The 22,953-nt window shown below is 34.1% G+C and overlaps 1 protein-coding gene across 4 annotated transcripts in view; it reads left to right on the top strand.

Moving 5' to 3' along the window:
- BRMS1L (BRMS1 like transcriptional repressor) overlaps positions 1-22,953 on the top strand; it is a 211,102-nt gene that overhangs the window by 30,137 nt on the left and 158,012 nt on the right. The window contains exon 1 of one of the 4 annotated variants that reach the window (XM_007473250.3): positions 10,313-10,955. The exons of 2 other annotated variants lie outside the window; for them this stretch is intronic. In XM_007473250.3, the coding sequence (XP_007473312.1) occupies positions 10,814-10,955 (142 nt within the window). In that variant the 5' untranslated portion in view covers positions 10,313-10,813. Of the gene's footprint in view, positions 1-10,312; positions 10,956-22,953 lie in introns of those variants that run through there. One more of the 4 variants, XM_001363322.4, reaches the window with a different exon arrangement.

The raw sequence follows: 22,953 nt of genomic DNA, 5'->3' as shown, positions 1-22,953 counted from the left end.
CAAATTGATTTTATAAAACAAAAATTGTGCTGATACCTAAATCAGAAAGAGCAAAAACGGAGAAAGAAAATTATAGACCAATTTTACTAATGAATATGGATAAAAAAATCTTAAACAAAATACTTAGCTAGGAGATTACAATATAGTACTATAATGTAGACTACAATAAAAAATGCTTTTTATACAAATAAAGTAAAATTTATATAATTGGAAAAATTATAAGTTTTTTATGAGTGGACAGAATCAAAACAATTAAATTGACAACCCTACCCAAACTAATCTACTTATTAAATGTCATTCCAATTAAACTACCAAAAATTTATTTTACTGACCTAGAAAAAATAATAAAATTCATTTGGAAGAACAACAGGTCAAGAATAAGGGAATTAATAAGAAAAATATAAAGGAATGAGGTCTAGCAGTACTAGATTTCAAATTGAATCATAAGATAGTAATGATCAAAATTATCAGGTACTGGCTAAGAAATAGAAAGGTAGATCACTGGAACTGATGCAAAAGAAACAATAACAAAAGATTATAATATTATCTTTGACAAATGTAAAGACCTAAGCTTTGGGGATAAGAATTTACTATTTGGTAAAACATTGTTGAAAAAACTGGAATGAAGTCTGGTAGAAGAAACCAGGCATAGACCAACTTATTCTTATTCTATTTATCAAAATAATGTCAAAATGGATACCTAACCTAGGCATAAAGGGAAATACCATAAATAATTTAGAACCAAGAACATATTACCAGTCAAATTTTTAGACAGAAGAATTTATGAATGAAAAAGAAAGAGAGAACATTGTGAGATGTGTAATGGATAATTTCAATTAAAATTAATCGATTACATTAAAAGTACAAATAAAACCAATGTAGCTAAGAATAGAAGGAAAGAAAATTTGGGGGGAAATTTATAGGCAGTTTCTGAGATAAATATCTCATATCTCAGATATACAGAGAATTTTGTTAAATTTAGAAGAATATGAGTCATTATCCAATTGATAAATGGTCAAAGGATATGAACATATAGGTTTTAGATGAAGAAATTATAGCCTCATATGAAAATGCTCTAAATCATTATTGCTTAGAGAAATGCAAATTAAAACAACTCTAAGATATCATCTCATACCTATCACATTGACTTGAATGACAAAAATGTCAAAATGACAAATTTGGGAGGAGAGGTGAAAAAAATGAGGACACCAATATAATGTTGTTGGAATTGTGAACTAATCCACCATTTTGGAGAACCAATCTGACAGTATGCCCAAAGTGTTATAGAATTGTATGTACCCTTTAATCTAGCAATACCATTATTAGATCTATTTCCCAAAGTGATCAGGGAAAAAAAAGAATTTATATGTTTTAAAATATTTATAGCAGCTCTCTTTGTGGTGGCAAAAAATAGGAAATTCAGGACAATGATGGAGGATAAGGTAAGAGGAGTAGGATATCCCTATTTTCTACAATAAATGAGGGTTCGGAGGATATTGGGAGAAATAGCAATCCAGTCACTCTTCTGAAACAGTCAGTCAGAAAGATATGAGGACAACTGTCTTTCTTCTTCTTCCTTCAAATCAGCCAGGTCAGTCCCAAAGATATAATTAGCTTCTTCTCCACCTCTGTCAGAAGCCAAAAGCCCAATTCAGCCCAGATCAGCCATTGGCTTGACTTTAACTGTCTCCCAGTCACATTCCAAATGGAATCTTCATTTTGACTGTCAGCTTGTCTTTTGCTTTCTGTCTTGCATGCATGCCTTGCAAATTCTCTCCTACACAATGCCCATGAATTGGGAAATTAACAAGTTATGACAAGTTGTGGCATATGATTGTGATTGAATACAGTTGTATTTTTTAGCACAGTGAGAAATAATGAGCAGATAATTTAAAAATTAAAAGATCTATATGAAATTATGAAGTGGCATGAAGAGAATCAATAGAATGTTGCATACTGCAACAACAATATTGTTTGAAGAGTAACTTTGAATGTCTACCTCTAGAGAAAGAATTGATACATAGAAGTATGCATGACAGGATTTTATATATACTTTTTTTTGTCAAATGATACCTTCTCTAATATATGGTGGGAAGAAAGTGAAATACCTTGAAACCTTAATGTAACAAAATAATAAATAAAAATTTAAAATATGAAAAGGTTTTCATGGAGCTTTTTCTTAATAAGTAAAACTATTATTTAAAACTAAGATATAGAATTATTTGTAATGGAGAAACAAATGCTAGATGCCTTTCCAAAAAGATCAGGGTACAGATTTACATTATTCTCATTATTATTTGATGTTCCAACTGAAAATACTAACTATCAATAAGATGAGAAAAAGACATTATAGGAATAAATATTTGCAAATCCTAAACACTTTTTTGAAAATGATTTGGTGATTTACTTGGGTTGAAAGAAAAATCATTGACAAAATTAACACAGTAAAGTAGAAATCATAATCCTTCATATATATTACCAATTAAACACATTTACAGTTTTGAGAATACGAATATATAAACTATTTCTAATTCCATACCCAAGATGTATATAGGCTTTTTTAGTAATGCTTTATTTTTTTCCAATCACACACTGAAATAACCAGTATTAATTAGGAGGGTTTTATAGGGAAGAAACATAAGGGAACATATAAATATTTTGATTCTATTAAACAAGGACGGGGAAGGTAAAAAAGAAAGGAGGGGAAAGGGAGAGATCTTAATTATTTTACCCTCTAATTTATAAGCTATCTGACTAAAACTATCTTATTTCTAAGTACATTAAAGGCAAAGTCTTTAGGGATTAGTAATCTTGCAATGAAGTCTTTTGGTGGGCAAAATCCAAAAATCCCAAGAGAAATATCCAAAGGTGGTCTGTTCTATCTGTCCAGTAGAAGAATGAAGACTGCCTTCTTTTCCACAGCCAAAGATATTCCCAGGCTTGTAATTTGAATGATGGTTTCTCAAGATGCTCCAGGAAAGTACTCCTCTTCCTTCATCCAGGTCCAGAGAGCTTGTCAGTTGCTTAACTGTTTCTCTGGGATTCTATTCCACCAGCTCCAGGGAAAATTCTAATCCCATGTCCTGTCAATCACTCTTATGTCCTTATTTCCTATCGTAACAGTCCCCCCCTTTGCACAAAGCCTAAATCATGTTGAAAACACTATTTTGGCATTTGTGTACAACCTAAATTACTTACAGATTACCCTACAGTAAGATATCTACCCAAAATAACAAACAACCTACACTCAACTATCTTAAGCTAACTAATACTAACCTATTCTAGGAATTTTATCACAGAAAGGAAAAAAGGGTTTTAAATAATGAACAAATAAAATTTCAAACATATGCAAAAGCACAACAAGCAAATAACATCAGAAGCAAAAGATGAACACAACTTCCATGCACACACTAAACTCATAAATACTACTCTTATCAGCTAATACAAAACATTCTAATACTATTGTAGTACATTAACATCAAATTTAGAGAAATTTTTTGAAAATTACAATAAACACAACATTATGTAAGTTTTACACCAAAATCAAACTAAAACATTAAACTCACTTATGCAAACTACATGTAACAATAGATATAAGGGAACTATTTACACACAGGTGTATGTGTATATACATATAGGTCATATATACAATATATGCATACATATGCACACATAAACACTTCCTATTTTCCATATGATATATATATGCATATACATGCACCATAATACAATTAATCCTATTATACACACTATTTTCCACTTAAATCTCCTTCACGCACAAGTATCTTTGTGCACACTCATCTATACACCATAGATGAAAATGCACAAAGACAATCGTCATCCTTGGTTACCGAGAGACTACTACTACTACTACTATACACTATTTATATATATTTGTAATTTTGTTTGATATGTGATGTTATATGTTATTTGTGTTATGTAATATATGTTGTAATGCAAGTTAGTATTTAATCTTATCTTATATACTTAATCCTAATTAAATCTCTATCTTCAAAATTCTTCTGTCTGCCTAAATTTCTGTACTAAAACCTAAATCTAAATAGCTAACTAAAAAAAAATTTAAATAGCTAAGTAAATTTTGTTAGTAACTAATCTATACCTAATGTTAGTACCCCAACTATACATTGTTTTACTCATTTAAGTAGTGATTCAATGTAACCTAATCATGTTTATGTTTTGTGTGTATATGTTTTCCTAAGTTATTATTTTGTTATGTCATGTTGTTTTGCTAGTGTAATGTCAGTGTTACTGTTATGTTACTGTTGCATGCAATATACTCACCACTACTTCAAATATTTCCTTCTCGTCTCATCTTGATTGAATAATTCTTCTCCAACTCCATAGTAGTAAATATATTATGTTTGTTCATGTGAATATGTGTTATGTTGTTTTGTGTTATAATATGTGACTCCAAATTTTAATCAATTAGTCCATTAATCCTATGATTCTCTTCATTGCAAATTTTTCAGTCTTTAAAGTTATGCTTTCAGTTTTTTAACAATGTCCAATAATTTCTTGAATTATCCTCTTGATCTGCATTATCCTCTTCTATTCTCTTCCTCTGGAATGGCCTTCTCCCTTCTGATCTTTTTGACTGCAGACTCAATTTGCCTGATGATTCTAACTTTCTATGATCTCTTCTTCATTTACTTCAATGATTTGTACATTTTCATTATTTATACCATGTGCTAATTTTATATGTGAACAATGATACCATGAATCTCTACTCAAAACTTTAACTGAAGATGGAGAAACTCACACAATGGTGTAAGGACCTACCCAACTCTCTTGTTTTGCTGATGTTTTAGCAAAATTTTTGACATATACCATATCTCCTGGTTTGAAATCATGGAGAAAATAATCCAATGGACCAGATTGAATTAATATTCTCATATCATGTAATTCTTTGAGTCTTTGTTGTAAAGCACTTAAGTAAGAAGCAAGTGGACAATCTCCTCCTAAGAGTGATGTATAGACTGTTTTACAGGTTTTTGCCTGTAGTGGAGCATGTCCAAAGAGCATTTCATAGGATGATATATGCAAATCTGCTCTTGGTCTTGTACATAGGTAAAACAAAGCTATGGGAAGAAGCTCTGGCCATTTGAGATGAGTTTCAGCACAGATCTTCCCCACCATAGTCTTGAGTTCCTTATTTACAAACTCTTCCTGACCTGAACTTTGTGGGTGATAATAACGAACAACTTTTTAACATTTATTTTCTCACATTTTGAGTTCCAAATTTTCTCCCTTCCTTCCTGATTTCCTTCCCCACTTCCTGAAACAGTAAGCAATTTGATACAGGTTATACATGTACTATCATGTAATACTTATTTCCATATTCATCATATTTTGGAAGTCACATCACTAAAATAAAAAAATACTCATGAAGAAAAAGCAAAAAATGTTATGCCTCAATCTGCATTCAGACTCTGGAAATTCTTTTTCTGGTGATGTATAACATTTTTTGTCATGAGTTTTTTGGAGTTGTCTTAGCTCATTGTCTTGCTGATAATAGCTAAGTCATTCACAGTTGATCATTGTACAGTGTTCTGGTTTTGCTCACTCTACTTTGTATAAGTTCATATAAGTCTAGGTTTTTCTAAAAGCATTTTACTTATCATTTCTCATAGCACAATAGTATTCCGTCACAAATCATATACAACTTATGCAACCTTTCACCAATTGATAGACATCTCACTTTCACTTTGCCACCACAAAAAGAAGTGCTATAAATATTTTTGTACAAATAGACTTTTCCTCCTCATCTTCCCCTTTTTTGACCTCTTTGGAATACCAACCTAGTAGTGGTATTGCTAAATCAAAGGGTATGTAGAGTTCTATGGCCCTTTTGGGCTCTCCAGAATGGTTGTATTAATTTACAGTTCCACTAACAGTGTATTAGGATTCCAACTTTCTGATATTCCCTCTAATATTTATCATTTTCCTTTTCCACCATATTAGCCAATCTGATTGGTGTAAGGTGGTACCTTAGAGTTTTAAAAATTTGTACTTCTCTAATCAATGGTGATAGATAGCTTTGATTTTTTTAAATCTCAGAATTGCCGGCTCTTATCTTCTTACTATTTATCAAATGGAGGATGACTTGTATTTTTACAAAACTGACTCAATTCTTTATCTGAGAAATGAAGCCTTTGTCAGAGATACTTTCTGCAAAATTTCTCCGTGCCCCCATTTTGTGTTTTCCTTTCATCTTAGCTGCATTGGTTTTGTTTGGGCACACCCTTTTTAATTTAATGTTACCAACATTATTCATTTTAAATTGTATAAGGCTCTTTACCTTTTGTTTGGTCATAATTCTTCCTTTATCCATAGATCTGATAGGTAAACTATTTCATGTTCCCCTAATTTGTTTATGGTGTCACTCTTTGTCTTTTCTATTCATTAGTGTTTTAAAAACACTTTTTTAAAAGGATATAAATAATTGGAGAAATAGTAAGTACTCATAATTGGACTATGTCAATAAAATAAAAATAATTCTCTTGAAATTAATTTATTTAAAATGATATCAAATAAAAAGGCTAATTTTCATTCTAAACTTGACAAATTCTTAAGTAAAACACTTATTTTGTAGAAAAGAAAGAAAAGAATATACATGAAACTGTAATCTTCCATTACATAAAACTTTTATTTTTTAGGATATATACTTAAACTTATAATTGAATTATAATTCAACATGTAACTTTCCTTCTGGCATTTCTTTTGTTTTCTTGACTTTTAGGGTTTCCCTATCTATAGTTCCACTTTTCCTCTCACCTTCTACCCCAAAATAAGAAACAACAACAACAAAATACTTGTAACAAATATGCATAGCCAAGTAAAATATGTTCTGAATTGGATATTTCCAAAAATGTCTTCACTGAAAGGAAAAATACATAGCAACTTTACTGGTTTCCTGTAAAGTGGTTTGTTAGTCATTACATTGATCAGAGATACCAAGTCTTTTAAAGTTTTTTTCCTTTACTGATGCTGGTGTTATTGTGTAAATTTTCTCCTGGTTCTGCTGTTCATTCTTTATATCAGTTCATACTAGTCTTCTTAGCATTTTCTGAAAGTATCCCTTATCCGCTTTATGGTGCAATATCACAATCTGTTGAGTCATTACTCTGCTGATAGACAGACATTCTCTTAGTTTCTAGCTCTTTACCTCTACAAAAATCATTGCTATAAATGTTTTTGTACATATGGGTTCCTTTTTTTTTTCTCTTTGTGGGTACTGTCTTAGTGACATCAACTAGTCAAACGTATGCGATTGAGTGACTTTGGGGGCATGGTTTAAATTTTTTTTCCAAAATGATTGGATGAATTCATACCTCTATCAACATTATGTTAATGTATTCCCTCCAACATTTGTTATCATTGCCAGTAGATAACACAAGTTATCTATTGATAACTTTGATTGAGTGTAACGTCAGATTTGCTTTAGTTTGAATTTCTTTATTGGCAGTATGGAGCATTCTTTCATATAGGTGGTGATAGCGTGGATCTTTTGAAAATTTCCTGTTTATAACCTATTACCATTTGTCTATTGGGAATTGCTCTTGTTTCGACCATTTTTATATATCTTGCTATAAGATCTTTATCAGAGAAAATGAGTGCAAAAATTATTCTGCCAGATTAGGTTTAGATCAACATCTCCCACCCTACACCAAGATAAATTCAGAATGTTGAATGACTTAAATATAAAGAAGGAAACCATAAGAAAATTAGGTGAACATAGAATAGTATACTTGTCAGATCTATAGGAAAGGAACGATTTTAAGACCAAGCAAGAGATTAGAGAATATTATAAAATGTAAAATGAATAATTTTGATTACATTAAATTTAAAAGTTTTTGTACAAACAAAACCAAATGCAACCAAAGTTAGAAGGGAAGCAACAAATTGGAAAAAAAAATCTTCATAACAGAAACCTTTGACAAAAGCCTAATTACTCAAATATATAAGGAGCTAAATCATTGTACAAAAAATCAAGTCATTCCCCAATTGATAAATGGGCAAGAGACATGAATAGGAAATTTTCAGATAAAGAAATCAAAACTATCCATAAGCACATGAAAAAGTGCAAAAAACTGGAAAATGATGGGATGCACTTCGATTGGGTAATGGCTGAACAAATTGTAGTATCTGCTGGTGACGGTATACTATTGTGCTAAAAGGAATAATGAACTGGAGGAATTCCACGTTGAACTGGAATGACCTCCAAGAATTGATGCAGAGTGAAAGGAGCAGAACCAGGAGAACATTATACACAGAGATGGATATACTGTGGCATGGTCGAATGTAATGGACTTCTCTACTAGCAGCAATGCAATGATCCAGGTCAATTCTGAGGGACTTATGAGAAAGAACTGTGGGAGTAGAAACACAGAAGAAAAACAACAGCTTGATTACATGGGTCAATGGGAATATGATTGGGGATGTAGACTCTAAATGATCTCCCTAGTGCAAATATTAATTATATGGAAATAGGTCTTGATCAAGGACACATGTAAAACCCCGTTGAATTGCTTGTTGGCTGTGGGAGGAGGGTGGGAGGAGAGGAGGAAAAGAACATGAATCATGTAACCATGGAAAAATATTCTAAATTAAATAAATAAACTTTAAAAAATTCCTCTCCCCCTCAGATAATGGTTTTCCTTTTAATTTTAACTGCATCATTTTTGTTTATACAATTTTACATATTATATAATCAAAATTGTCCATTTTGTTATTTGTGATTTCTTCTATTCCTTGTGTGATCATATTTCTTTCCTTATTTCTGTTTCTTAAAAATATATTTCTTTTTTTCTTACTCATATTTATGATGTGACCTTTTTATATCATTCATATTTAGTTTTATATTCCATACTCTGTACTTCAACAAAGATAATTTGCAGAACACAAAGAGCTATTCTTTATGAAACTCTTTTTCAAATCACACACACATATATATATAAAGCAAATATTTAAAATAACTGTTAAAATTGCCCTATGTTCATTCTTCTGAATTTCTTTCTGTTATCTTAATTTAAAAAATGTTTCAATGCCCCACCCCCTTTTTTGGCATCACTATTGCTATCTATTCCTCCCCTCTTCTACCAATTCCATCAATTAAAAAAAAAAGATAAAGAACACAGAAAAAAAAAACAACCTTTGTAATACATAAGACCAGTTAAACAAAACAAATGCAAACAGTGACATGTCAAAAAATGCATGTCTTTTCATACACCTTGATTAATCACTTCTCTGCCAGGAAGTAGATATTATGTTTAATCATATGTCCTCTGAAGACATGATTGGTCATTTCATTTTTAAGAGTTCTTAAGTTTTCCAAAGTTGTTTTTCTTTACAATGTTGTCCTTTTATAAATTGTTCTCTTAGTTTATCACTCTGCATCATCTCATTCATGCCAGGATATTCTGAAATTCTCTTTCCTTATTTCTTAAGGTATAATAATAATATTAATTTAATATTACCTCGATGTGCCACAATTTGTTTGGACATTTCCAATTGTTGTGCACTCCACCCTTTAAATTCTAGTTTTTTTCTTCTTTTTCTCTATTAGATTCCTATTCAGGAATAGTGGTTTTGTTTTTTGTTTTTTTGGGGTTTTTTTGCTTATGGCTTTTTTTCCCCCAGTATTATTTTATGGCTTAAACTCCCCTCTTGCTATTTTCATTTGTTTCTCTGACCCAAAGAACAGAATTAAAGGTTTTAATGCAATTATTTACAATTCTGTGAGTTATGCAGTACTGAAAGTACAAATGGTATGAATTCAGATAGGAAGTATAATACAAATTTACTACTTCAATAAGCATGTCATATAGTAGAATGAGCATTAGTCTTGCTGTAAGGTACCAGACCAACGGTCATATCACTTAGATTATCCAAACCTCTCATTTTACAGATGAAGTAAATGAAGTCAAGGACACTGAGCCTTTTGTTCTGGCCCCCACAGGTCTCCCCCTGCTAGAGGACAGAACCAAGTGACAGAGCTACTCAAACCTATTTCTGGATTCAAATCCAGTACTCTTTTCACTATGCCCCACTGATAGTGAATTTGGCTTATAGTCCTTATCTTCTTATTAATTTGCTCTATAATCTTTGTCAGGGTATATAACTTCTGAGTTTTATTTATTTATTTTTGTCTTTTCTTAAGTCACGGATTGGACTTTTAAGATCTCTTCTTGTTCCAACAATCAGTAAATTTAATACTACTACTAATACTGTTCTGAACCATGGTGGGTAGGGGAGAAGTAACAATTATCAATTTCTGTTAAGACTTACAGTTGGGAGTGGGGTACTCACATGACCAATTTTAGTGACTCATTCTCCTGTTAGGAAATCCTCAGGCAAGTCGTGGGTTTGACAGGGAATAGTTCCTATATGCGTGAAGTATGAGCTTCTATTTATAAACGCGATTTAAGTGTATGTGATTGGTACTTTTTTGGGACTTGAATTACAGTAAGGCCAAGTAACCAGAATTGGGGCTAGGAAATCATAGTGAGTTCGGGTTTCCCTCTCAGAGACTACAGCTCCCAATAGGCAACGGGTCTTCGAACCTTCAACGAGCGACCAAGCCCCGCCTCTCAGGCTTCATGGAAGGGGTTCGCCTATGGCTGGGCTTCCATCCTGGAGCCGGCGGGTTAGGCTGTGAATTCCAGACAGGGAGAAGACAATTCTGGGGGAAGTCGGGGTGTCTTCAGGCTGGGCTGTGAACTTAGCCGCCCCGGCTCACGGGAGGAGCCGTGGCCCGCAAGGAATAGGAAAAAGCGCCCGGGGCGACTGGAAAATGCCTGTCCATTCCCGAGGGGACAAGAAAGAGACGAACCATCACGATGAAATGGAGGTGGACTACGCTGAGAACGAGGGAAGCACCTCGGAGGACGAGGACACTGAGAGTTCGTCAGTCTCCGAGGATGGGGACAGCTCAGGTAGGTGGACAAGGTTGCCTGCCTCCAGGCCGGGCCCTTCTGCTCAAGCCGTGCTTTGGGGTTCGGCTCGCCCGGAAAGTGGGGGAAGAGAGAAGGGGAAGGGGCGGAGACTCCTTCTCGGGCCTGTGCACTGGACCCCGCGCCGAGATGTCCCAGGGTCCCTATGTGGGGTTGGAAAGAGAAGGTGACCGCGATCGTCTTAGCTCCGGTTCCCTGAACCCAGTTCACGGGTCTCCCGGATCTGGAGATGGTTTGGGGAAGCGGAGCAGAGAACGGCCCTTCCCTACTGTGAGGACGCCCTTCCACTCTCCGCTGCCTCAGGCCTCTTGGCACGTCCTTGCCCTGGGCAGCCGGTGATGATCGCTCTTACTCACCAGGCCTCGTTGTGTCTGTCCACCCGCCCCTCCCTGTAGTCGAGCTGTCCCGGGCATCCCTCCTTGGGTGGATGCCCCCCTGGGATCGAGAGCACACTTTCCGCTGTCCTTCTGCCCTTTCTTTCTCACATCTACCTCCAAAACAACCAGCCTACCAACTATGGTTTATTGAGTGTCCCAAAACATATTCATTTGGTAGAGGGTATACTCCTAGATATTTAGGGTGCCAACCCTTTTACTTTTGATAGGAGAAAAGACAGCAGCTACTTTCCTCCCTATATTTGCAGAAAGGGTAATTGCTCTCAATGATAAGATGTGATTTGCATTTGTAAATTTTCGGTTTCGGGAATTCAAAAATTATCGATGTCATCTTTGTTAATTCTTTTTTCAACCTTTGGTTATTTTGTTATATGTTAGCAACATGTCAGTTTCGAAACTTGATTCAGAAGGAGCTGAAAATTAGGGCTCCAGTTGGGTATCTCTCTACAGTGATAGTGGACCAAACTCACCTATGTATTTTGTTCTTGAATAGGACCAGTGGATGATAGAGCTATAGGTTTTACATCAAATGAAATAATATTTGTAAAAAAGCACTTAGCACATAATAGGTGCTATATACATGTTTATTCCCTTCCCCTTTCATATATATATAGCTTTTTAAGCTTTTGGTTTTCTTTTCAGAAAAACCACATTAATTCTTTTAAATAAATGAACAAATATTTATTGAAAGGCAACTATGTTTAAGACATTGATGTAGGAAGTATCAGAGATATGGAAAAGTGCAATATTGTCTAAGTTAAACACTAATAATCAACAGGCATTTATTAAGACACCTACTTTGTGCTAGGCATGGTGCTAAGATACAATGAAAAAAATGAGATGGCCCTAGCTGTCAAGTAGCTTACATTCTAAAGAGGAACATAATACATATACAGTTGTATTCAAAATAGATACAAGATTAAATTTGGAGGAAGGCACTGAGGATAGATAGAGGAAGAGATTAGGAAAGCTTTAATATAGAAAAAGATGGTACTAGGAAAAAATGATTACTTTTCTAGGGTGCTTTAAGGTTTACAAAGGTTTACTTTGCATATGTCATTTCATTTGGTTCCCACAAGAGCCCAGTTAATAGGTGCTTTTATTACAGATGAGAAAACTGAGGCTGAGAGGTAACTTGCTGTAGATCAAATACATAAGTGTCTAACATTCAACTGCAGGTTTTGTTACTTCCCAATCTATCTATTGTGTGGCCTATCATAGATTTAGAGCTAGAAGGAAACTTTGAGAACATCTAAATTGACCTTAATCTCTCATTTTTCAAATTAAGAAACAAAGGTTCAGAAAGGCTATGTGTTGCCCAGTGCCTAGGCATCTAGGATTAACAAGGCAGAGATTTTAACCCATACCTTTTGACTTCAAATCCATTACCCTTTACATTATACCATACTGTTCCTCTAGGTGGGCCTGTAAGGCAAATAGGGATTTTTGAGAAGTAGCACTGAAGTAGAATAGGACAAATAACCAGTGTAAAGGAAGAGAAATAGGAGATGGAGTGTCATATGTGAAGAACATTTTGGCTAGACCATAATGTACTTGAAAAGGTATATTCCATAATGAAGTGGTAAAGGTAGTTTGGGGCCAGGTTGTGAAGGAACTTTACAGGCCAAGCTACACACAAGGATTTTATATGTGTGTTTGTGTATATACATATACATATACATATATTTAATAATAATAGTATAGGTAAGGTATTAAAGAAATATGTACATATATATTTAAACTCTTACTTTCTATCTAAGAATATCTGTTCCAAAGTAGAAGAGTGGCAATTGGGGTGAAGTGACTTGCCTAGGGTCACACAGTAAGAAGTATCTGAGGCCAGATTTCATCTCAGATCTTCTTGACTTTAGGCTTGGCACTCTATCCATGGTGCTACCTTAGCTGCCCCAGTTTTATTTTTATAGCAGTTTATATTTCATCTCAGAAGTATTTATTAGGGACCCACTGTTGAATAGGGGAGGGCCGTGTTTGAACTTGTTTAGGAAAATCACTTTGGCAGCATAGTGGAGGGTGGATGAACTAGAGTGAGAAGAGGATTGAGGCAGGGAGGCTAATTAGGAAATCATTGAAATAATATAGGTGAAAGATGATGAGGACCTCAACTAAGGCAATGGCTATATAATTGGAGAGAAGGGGCCAAAGGTGGTAGAGGTAGAAAAAACATAATTTGGCAGTTAACTGTACATGTGCTATGAGGGAAAGTGAAGAATTAAGAACCTCTGATGTTATCCATCTGAGTGACAACAGAAATAGGGAAGTTTGGAGGAAAGGTTTTTGGTAAAAGATAATGAATCCTGTTTTGAATATGTTGAGTTTGAGGTATAATACATTTGAAATGTCCAATAGGCCATGTAGGACTAGTTCAAAAGAGCTGCAACTGGATATATAGGTCTTGGAATCATCTGCTTAGAGATGATAAAGTCCTGAAAGCATCAGGGATCCTTAAATGACCTTGTCATTTAAGAAAGAAGAAAAGAGAGTTCAGAATGGAGAATAACTCACAGGGGTCATTATTAGCCAACAGAGTAGAATGAGAAGGCACAGAAGATAAGAGAAGAACCAAAAGAGAATCGAAATCCTAGAAAGGATTAGAATATCCAGGAGGAGATGGTAGTTAGCAATGTTAGATGATGTAAAGAAGTTCAAGAAAAATGAGTGAAAAAGAAACCATTAGATTTGGCAATTTAGAGATCATTAGAAACTTGAGTTATGAAGTTGGAAGCCGAATTGAAAAGAATTGAGGGACAGGAGAGATTTTGTCAGAGAAAGGAAGGCGGGTATTGAGGGGGCTAAAGAAGATTTTTTTAAAGGATGAGGGAATCTTGGACCTATTTAGGAAGAGCTAGTATGTAGGGAGAGATTGAAAATTAGAGAAGAAAGATGATTGAGTTTGTGATTTGCTAGCAAAGAAAGGAGGAAAAGGAATAAGAATCAAAGAATTTGAAAGTTGAATACTTCAGCAATGTTATTATCCCACTAATAACATACCCAACAAATGCAGATCAAGCCTCTTGAAAAGGTCTTGAAGACCTCCAAGGAGGGGGAATTCATCACCTCTTGAAGCAGCCTAATTCACTTTTGGATAGCTCCAACTGTTACAATGTTTCTTCTAACATCAAGCTTAAACTGGCCCCTTTGCAATTTTTACCCTGTCCTCCTGGTTTTGCCTTAGAACAAGTACAGTCTTCTTCCATGAGACCCCTTCAGATAACTGAAATTAGCTATCATGTTCTTTACCCTCATTCCCAGTTTTCTTTTTCCCCCTTTAGGCTTACTTAAACATAACCATCTTTAGTAAATTTCCATATGTCAGGAACTGGAGGCCTTTCATTATCTTGTTTGCTTTTCTCTGGACACTCATAAGTTCATTCATATCCTTTTAAAACTGGCATCCAGAATTGGATGCTGTTTCAGATTAAATCTGTGTCCCTTGTTTATGAAACTCAGGATTACATTACATTTCTGATTCATATTGAGTTTATAGAACTCTAAAACCCCTAGGTCATTTTTGTCTTTGTTTTAAAGACCTTTTGTTATCATTTTAGTATTTTTGCTTTTCGGAATTTGTTAGTTGTTTTGCTCTAATATACTGTTGCTTTTGTGAAGGTGCCATACAGAGCTGAGAAATAGGCATAATTCTCTTTTTAAAATTCTTCTTGGCTTCTATAATGTTTAACTTTTCTAAAATGTTTGTTTAGGTCCTTTTTTGTTTATTTTTTCTAAAGATTTTTCTATATCAGAAGAGCAAATCATGGCACTCCCACTATTAAAGCTTTATTATGTATTTGTACCTGGAACTAATTTGAACTTTTAAGAATTTAGATGCAATTCCATTTGATGTATATGTTTAGTATTGATATTATTTAGTTGTCTATGGTACTTTTTTTAGTAAAATATAATTTTTCTTTGCTTTTCCTTCCCCCCCCTCATGATTACTATTCCTGACTTTTTACTTCAAGCGAATCATAAAAGATAATGCTTTAGTTTCTTATTTTAACTACATATTTCTTTCAAATGTGTTTCTTATAAATGATATATTATTAGATTTTGGTTTCATATCCTTTCTTCTATCCCCTTTTGTTTTCATAATAAGGTTACTCCTTTCACATTCATAGTTAACTGGTAACGTGGGTATTTCCTCTATTATATTTTCCTTCTTTTTCTTTTGCCTCTTCTTTAAGTTTGTTTTGCTTCTGATTAATCCTTCCTTTAATCTACTCTCCCCCTTATTATCCTTCTTTTCCTTAAACCCTTTCCCTCTTGTTTCTCCATGGGGTAAGATGTATTTCTGAACCCAACAGTATATGTATGTGTATCCTTCCCTTCTTTGGATAGTTCAGATGAGAGTGAGGTTCAAGTCCCACCTGCTGTTGTCACTGCCTGGTACTTGTTGTATAAACTCCCTGTATAATCCCCTTTTATAAGATAATTTTTCCCTATTTTTCTTCTTTCACTCTTCTCCCCATGTGTTCCACTTCCTCATCATTTCTATTCTTCTTTTGAGATCATGAAAGCATAAAAGAATTACTCTCAGACTCTCTGTTTAATGAGATTCTCTAGGTAGAGTTCTATGACCTCTTAGAGTTCTGTGAGACTATAAACAATTTAACTTTGTTTAGTTTCTTATGATTACTTTTATTTTTACCTTTTAATGCTTTTCTTGATTTAGTGTTCATGTCAGCTTTTTAACTTAGCTTTCATCTTTTTATCAGGAAGGCTTAGAAGTCCTATTTTTTGTTATCCATTTTTCCTCCTTTAGAATTTACTCAACTTTGGTGGGAAGATTAATCTTGGTGGTAGACCAGTTCTTTTGCTTTTTGGAATATCATATTCCATCTTTTCACTCATAGAAGTGACAACTGTTAAATTATTGTGTAATCCTGACTTATGGCTCCTTGGTACTTGAATTCTTTTTGTCTGCATGCAATATTTTTTCCTTGACCTGGTAGCTCTGGATTTTGTCTATATTATTCCTGGGAGTTAAAAATTTTTGGTTTTTACCATATGGTGACTAGTGAATTCTCTTTTTCAATTTTTCTTTTACCTTCTGGTTCTAAAATATATGGGTAGTTAAAAAAATAAATTAAATTTTTATTATCATGCAAAACACACTTCCATATTGGTCATTGTTGTATGAGCACACTCCAAATAAAACCAAAACTCCAAAATAAAATCATATATAAACGGATGTGAAAGATAGTATGTTTTGATCTTCCATCTGACTCCAACAGTTTTTTCCTTGCATATATGGGTAGTTTTAAAGATTTCTTAAAATATGACATCTAGGTTCTTTTTATGTTTAGCTCTCAGGTAGTCCATTAATTACTAAATTATGTCTCCTTGATATGTTTTCTAAGTCAGTTTTTCCTAGGGTATATTTCCCATTTTTGTTTCCATTTGGCCAATTCTAATTGTCAAGGAGTTTTTCCTTTTGTAAGTTTTTATACTTCTTTTGCCAAGCGTTTAATTCTCTTTTCATATCTTCCTTATTTGGCTCTAGCTTTTTTTCCATTTTTTTCCTTTGCCACTTTGATTTCAGTTTTAAAAATAGTTTTGACTCTTTTTTGAAAATTTATTCAATATTTTAAGTTCTAGAATTTCTTGGTGGATATGTGTTTGAACTTCTTTTTCTTTGTACATATTTCCAAGTCATTCTGTTCTTCTGTATTTATGTATTGAGCCACACTGTCCCTATAAAATATCTCTTTACAGCAGATTCTTTTTCTGTTTGCTTATTAACCTACTTCTTGATTCTGGACTTTATATTAGTGCTGGGCCCTTCTCATTTCTTTCTTTTTTCTTTTTTCTTTTACATTATTTTATTTGGTCATTTCCAAACATTATTCATGGGAAACAAAGATCATTTTCTTTTCTTCCCTCCCCCCTCCCACCACCTCTCTCATAGTCGATGCGCGATTTCACTGGATATCACATGTGTTCTTGATTCGAACCCATTTCCATGTTGTTGGTATCTGCATTAGAGTATTCATTTAGAGTCTCTCCTCAGTCATATCCCCTCAACCCCTGCAGTCAAGCAGTTGCTTTTCATCAGTGTTTTTACTCCCACAGTTTATCCTCTGCTTGTGGATAGTGTTTTTTAGATCCCTGCAGATTGTTCAGGGACATTGCATTGACACCAGTGGAGAAGTCCATTACCTTCGATTGTACCACAATGTATCAGTCTCTGTGTACAATGTTTTCCTGGTTCTGCTCCTTTCGCTCTGCATCACTTCCTGGAGGTTGTTCCAGTCTCCATGGAATTCCTCCACTTTATTATTCCTTTTAGCACAATAGTATTCCATCACCAACATATACCACAATTTGTTCAGCCATTCCCTAATTGAAGGGCATCCCCTCATTTTCCAATTTTTGGCCACCACAAAGAGCGCAGCTATGAATATTCTTGAACAAGTCTTTTTCCTTATTATCTCTTTGGTGTACAAACCCAGCAGTGCTATGGCTGGATCAAAGGGCAGACAGTCTTTTATCGCCCTTTGGGCACAGTTCCAAATTGTCCTCCAGAATGGTTGGATCAATTCACAACTCCACCAGCAATGAATTAGTGTCCCTACTTTGCCACATCCCCTCCAGCATTCATTACTTTCCATAGCTGTCATGTTAGCCAATCTTCTAGGTGTGAGGTGATACCTCAGAGTTGTTTTGCTTTGCATCTCTCTGATTATAAGAGATGTAGAACATTTTTTCATGTGCTTATTAATAGTTTTAATTTCTTTGGCTGAGAACTGCCTGTTCATGTCCCTTGCCCATTTATCAATTGGAGAATGGCTTGATTTTTTGTACAATTAATTTAGCTCTTTGTACATTTGAGTAATTAAACCTTTGTCAGAGGTTTTTATGAAGATTGTTTCCCAGTTTGTTGCCCTTCTCATTTCTAAGAAAGGATGTCTGTAGGACTTCTGTTCTTTTAATATCTTGCTTCTGCATTCACCCTTCAAGCTGGATGGGGAAGGGATTGAAAGCTTTTAGTGCTTCCAAAGTGGTTGCTCTAGTGTGTTGTCTGTTCATTGCCTTCCTGTTTTGAACTCTAATTTACTGACACATCTGTAGGTATGCTGGTTTTGTTCTTGTTTGGGAGTTTCAACAAACTTCTGCTAGACTTAGCCATGGTTAACTTTCTGGGAGACTATGATGGTTCAGAGCAAATGAACTGCAGGCTCCCCTTTGGTCTGGAACTTCTAGTCTGGAAGCTGCAGGTTAGAACTGAGTAACCTCTCTGCTCCTGTAGTTTCTTTCAGGAACTTGCTTCTTGCTCACTACATTCTTTTCTTTCCTATTCTCCCTCCCCATGGATCAGAGAAACAGAACAACTACCATAGATACTTTTGTCATTTTGAAAAATTTATTGGAGATGAAAAATTGACTGTACCATTTCTTATTAAAATAGTTTATTTTGCATTTCATGTCCAGAAAGAACAAGGATTTGAGCCATCTGAACTTTCTTTTATGTATTATTTCTGTAAGATCAGAAACTGACCTGATTTCCCTTTTTATATCCTCAGTGCTTGGCACATAATAAATACTAATTAAATGCTTTTTTCCCATTCATTTGTTCATTTATCTATATTAAAGGTATAGGATACTATGCTATACTTTTAATTTTTTATAAATTATTCTCAGTGAATTGATCCTAGTGTCTCCATCTCTGGATAATCTTGGATTAATATTTCTCAAACTCATTTTACACATAACCTTCATTATGTTGTCTAAATACTTTGTTTTGGCATACCTTTCCCCAACATTATCTCTTATCCCTTCACCTAAATTTACTTACTGTTCCTTAAACCTCTCATATTTTTTAGCTTTTGCTCATTTGCTTATGCTGATTTCCCTGCTTAGTTATAGATTCTTAGAGTTGGAAGATATCTCAAAGTCTATCTAATCTTACCCATAGCTCATTATAATTTTCCTAATAGGAAGTCATACTCTATATAACCCCAAGGTTCATTCTACTTTTGTATAAATATACTTATTAAGAAATTCTCCCTCTCTATAATTTCCATATTTTGGCCTTAATTCTGTCATCTGGAATAAAGCAAAATAAATCCCTTCTCTTTTATGCATGGCAGCTCTTCAGATATTTAAAATTAACAATTATATCTTCCATGAGGTTCATTCCTTTTAAGACTAAAACATATCCCCAACCAACTTTTGTATGGCACAGTTTTGAACCCTATCAACTACCTGTTTCTTTTGGAGAGACTCTAGCTTATCAATGGCCTTCCTAAAATATGTACCCAGAATGGAATAAGATATTCAAATGCTCTTTTTTTCCCCTCCATGTCTTAAATCTTACCCTTCTTTTAAGGCCTTTAGCTTTACCACGCTTTAACCATACTTCTTTTTAAAAGCCTTGTCTGACCAGCTTAGTCTTTAGTGGTCCTTTTTTCCTACAAATTCCTGTTACATTTCTTATCTGTACCACTTGTATGGTACTTCTATTATGTGATCTTGTATTTTTTTTCCTCCTCTTTTTGCAACTAGATTGTAAGAAAACCTCTCAAAGTAGGAGCCATGTTTTTCTGCTTCAAGTACTCAAGTTCTACATGAATTAGGCAGTCATTGTTTGATGATGATGATAATGATCATAGCCCTCAGAGAATTTATTAGCCATAATCCATTATAAGTATGAAGATCATATAAATAATATACTCAGGAGGCTGAATACCCATTAACACATGTGAGAAACAACTCTAAGTTTGAATCAAGTTTACTTCTCAAAGCATATAATGTGAGTAAAGATAAATGTTCTGGTATCATGTGTGCCCTTTCTCTTTAAATGAGATGAAGATTTTATGGAAATTTTTGAAAATTTAATTGTTTTAATGGGAACTAAAATAATTTTATGAATTTGCTTTGGCATTATCCCTAATGTAATTGTAGTATGAAATCTTTTATGATTCTCCTTAAAGCCAGTGTCTTTTCTATGATGATTATTTCCAACTTGCTGCATCTTGTTTGTATGTAAGTTTTTTCAGATCATCTTCCCCACTTTGATCTTGAGAAACAACAACAGTAACTCATTTATGTAGCACTTTTAAAAGTTTTCCAACTCTGAGGTAGACAGTAAAAAAAAATTGTCCCCTTATTACAGATGAGAAAATATGGAAGTTGCTTTATTACTACAAAGTTGTCAGTCATATATTCTGAGAGTTACTAAAAGTAATAGCTGACAATGAGGAGAGAACATAGAAAAATGATGTGGAGTGAAATTTGAAAAATATGATAGAATTTATTTAGGGGAAAACAGCTCTACAAACTCATTCTTTTGATATCACTTATAGAGCACAATTAATAGCATATCCATATACAATTTTCTGATATTTAAAGTACTTCATATCCTGTTCCTTAATTTGCCAGGCTTGTTACACCTTATCCCTTCCCTTCTTTCCCTTTTCCTTTCAATCCAGTGACACTGGAAGTTCTTCAAACATTTCCAGAATTCAGATGTTCTCACTGGATGTCCCCCATGCCTCTTGGAACGCTTTCCTTCCTCATTTCCATCTCCTGAATTCCTCTTAAGTTCTGCTGAAATTCCACTATTTGTTGGAGGTCTTTCCCAATCTCCCCTAATTTTAGTACCTATTGATTATTTTCAGTTTATCCCATATTTATAGCTTCTTTGTACATAGTTGTTTACATGCATGTTATCTCTTCTATTAGACTGTGAGAACTTGGATGGTTTTTTAGGACTGTCCTTTATCTTTCTTTGCATCTCCTGCACTTAGTACAGATCCTGGAATAAAATAGATGCTTAAAAATGTTTATTGACTCTCACATGTTTCTAGAGTAGGTTCATAATAAATTGGTGAGTATCTTTAGGATTGTTTATATTGATAACCATTTCTTTTCAAACCAAGATAAAGTTATATTCAGGACACTTTCTCTTAGGAAGCTGGGAATTAGGTGATACATTTTTGAAATATTCATACAAAATAGTTTAAATTTTCAAGGTCTGTTACTTTTTTACTTCCATCACACACACCCACACAAAAAACACACACAGCACAGACTATCTCATGCACTAATGATAGTGGATAAATATTAAATAATTTGAATTTTCATTTAACAAAACAAAATAGACCTTGTATAGAATTCTAATTCTGCCTCTTCACTAATGGTGTTCTCAAAGAATATTTATAAGGTGAATAGTATATTGAAAACATTTACTACCTTGGTTTTCTTCTTTGTAAAATAAAGATAATTTGTTCAGTTTAATTCTACAGTGCCTACCATGAGTTGAGGTATATTCTGCTAGATTTTGGTCAAATAAATCAAATCTGTAGAATCCATAACACAATTTAATCAGGCCAAGGAAACAGAACATTAACAACAATATATTCAAAGCTCAAGGTATGATTAGAATGTTGCTTCAAGTCATGGGTTCTGGATTCAAATAGCTCTTCTGAGTCTATCCAGTGTCTTGGCTTCTGAGTGAGGTCCCTTCTCACTCTAGATGCATGAATCTATATTTGTGAAGAGCAAGAAATATGAACATTTTTATAATAACTAATAGCTAAAAACCCAACTAATTCATTTGTAACAGAGTAAATTTTGTTTTAAATAAGAATGCAATAATTTAGCTATGCCAGTTAATGAAACTGATTAGAATGACTTACTGAAAGCTTATTGTTTACCTAGTATAGATAGTTTTTGACAGGGATTGGAGTTACTATTTTGCAGTGCTTCCAGTGGGACATGACACACAATTAAAGGAAAGTCATTGTGCTCTCTCATGTGCTTTACATTAAAGCTTCTTGCTTCTAGACTCTATCTTGCTATAGCTCTTACCTCTCCTCTACCCTCCTTTGACTTCCATACCACAACTTAAAGGTACTCAGGAAGATCAGAGTTAGAGTGTTGAGAATGAAAAGGTTGGAGTAGGGAGAGAAATAAGGGAGCCCTGGTAAACCCAAAGATCCCAGTCATTGAGGAAAGAACTTAATATTTTGGAACACTGGAAATTAATCTGTCAGAAACTGTTCTCACACTATTTACCAAGAGAATCAAAATAAGTGCATAATCTAGATGTAAACAGTGATTATCATAAGTGAATTAGAGGAGCATGGAGAAATAAAATAACCTGTCATGTCTATGAAGAAGGGAAGAGTTTATGACTAGACAAGAGAGAGAAGTTAACAAAAGGCAAAAAGGGCAATTCTGCTTATTTAAAATTAAAATGTTTTTGCAACCATCTAACCAGGCCAATCAATCTAAAGTTAGAAGAAGAGCAGGAAATGGGAGAGGAATTGCAGCTAAGTTTTACAGACAAAAGTCTCATTTCTAAAATATATAGGGAACTGATATGAACAGGCAATATTCAGAGGATGAAATTAATAACATATGAAAATATGCTCTAACCATCAATAATTAGAAAAGTGCCAACTAAAACAGCTTTGAGGTATTACTTAATGTCCATCAGATTGGCTAAGAAAACAAAGAAAGGAAATGACTGAAACTGGAGGGAATGTGGGAAAATAGGTATACAAAATGCCCTGTTGTTGGAGCTGGGAAATAGTCTAACTTTTCTGGAAAACAATTTGGAA

Source organism: Monodelphis domestica, chromosome 1, assembly GCF_027887165.1.
Source record: "Monodelphis domestica isolate mMonDom1 chromosome 1, mMonDom1.pri, whole genome shotgun sequence".
Classification (NCBI taxonomy): domain Eukaryota; kingdom Metazoa; phylum Chordata; class Mammalia; order Didelphimorphia; family Didelphidae; genus Monodelphis; species Monodelphis domestica.
The sequence above is the reverse complement of the archived record's forward strand: the minus strand, read 5'-3'. Positions and strand labels throughout refer to the sequence as shown.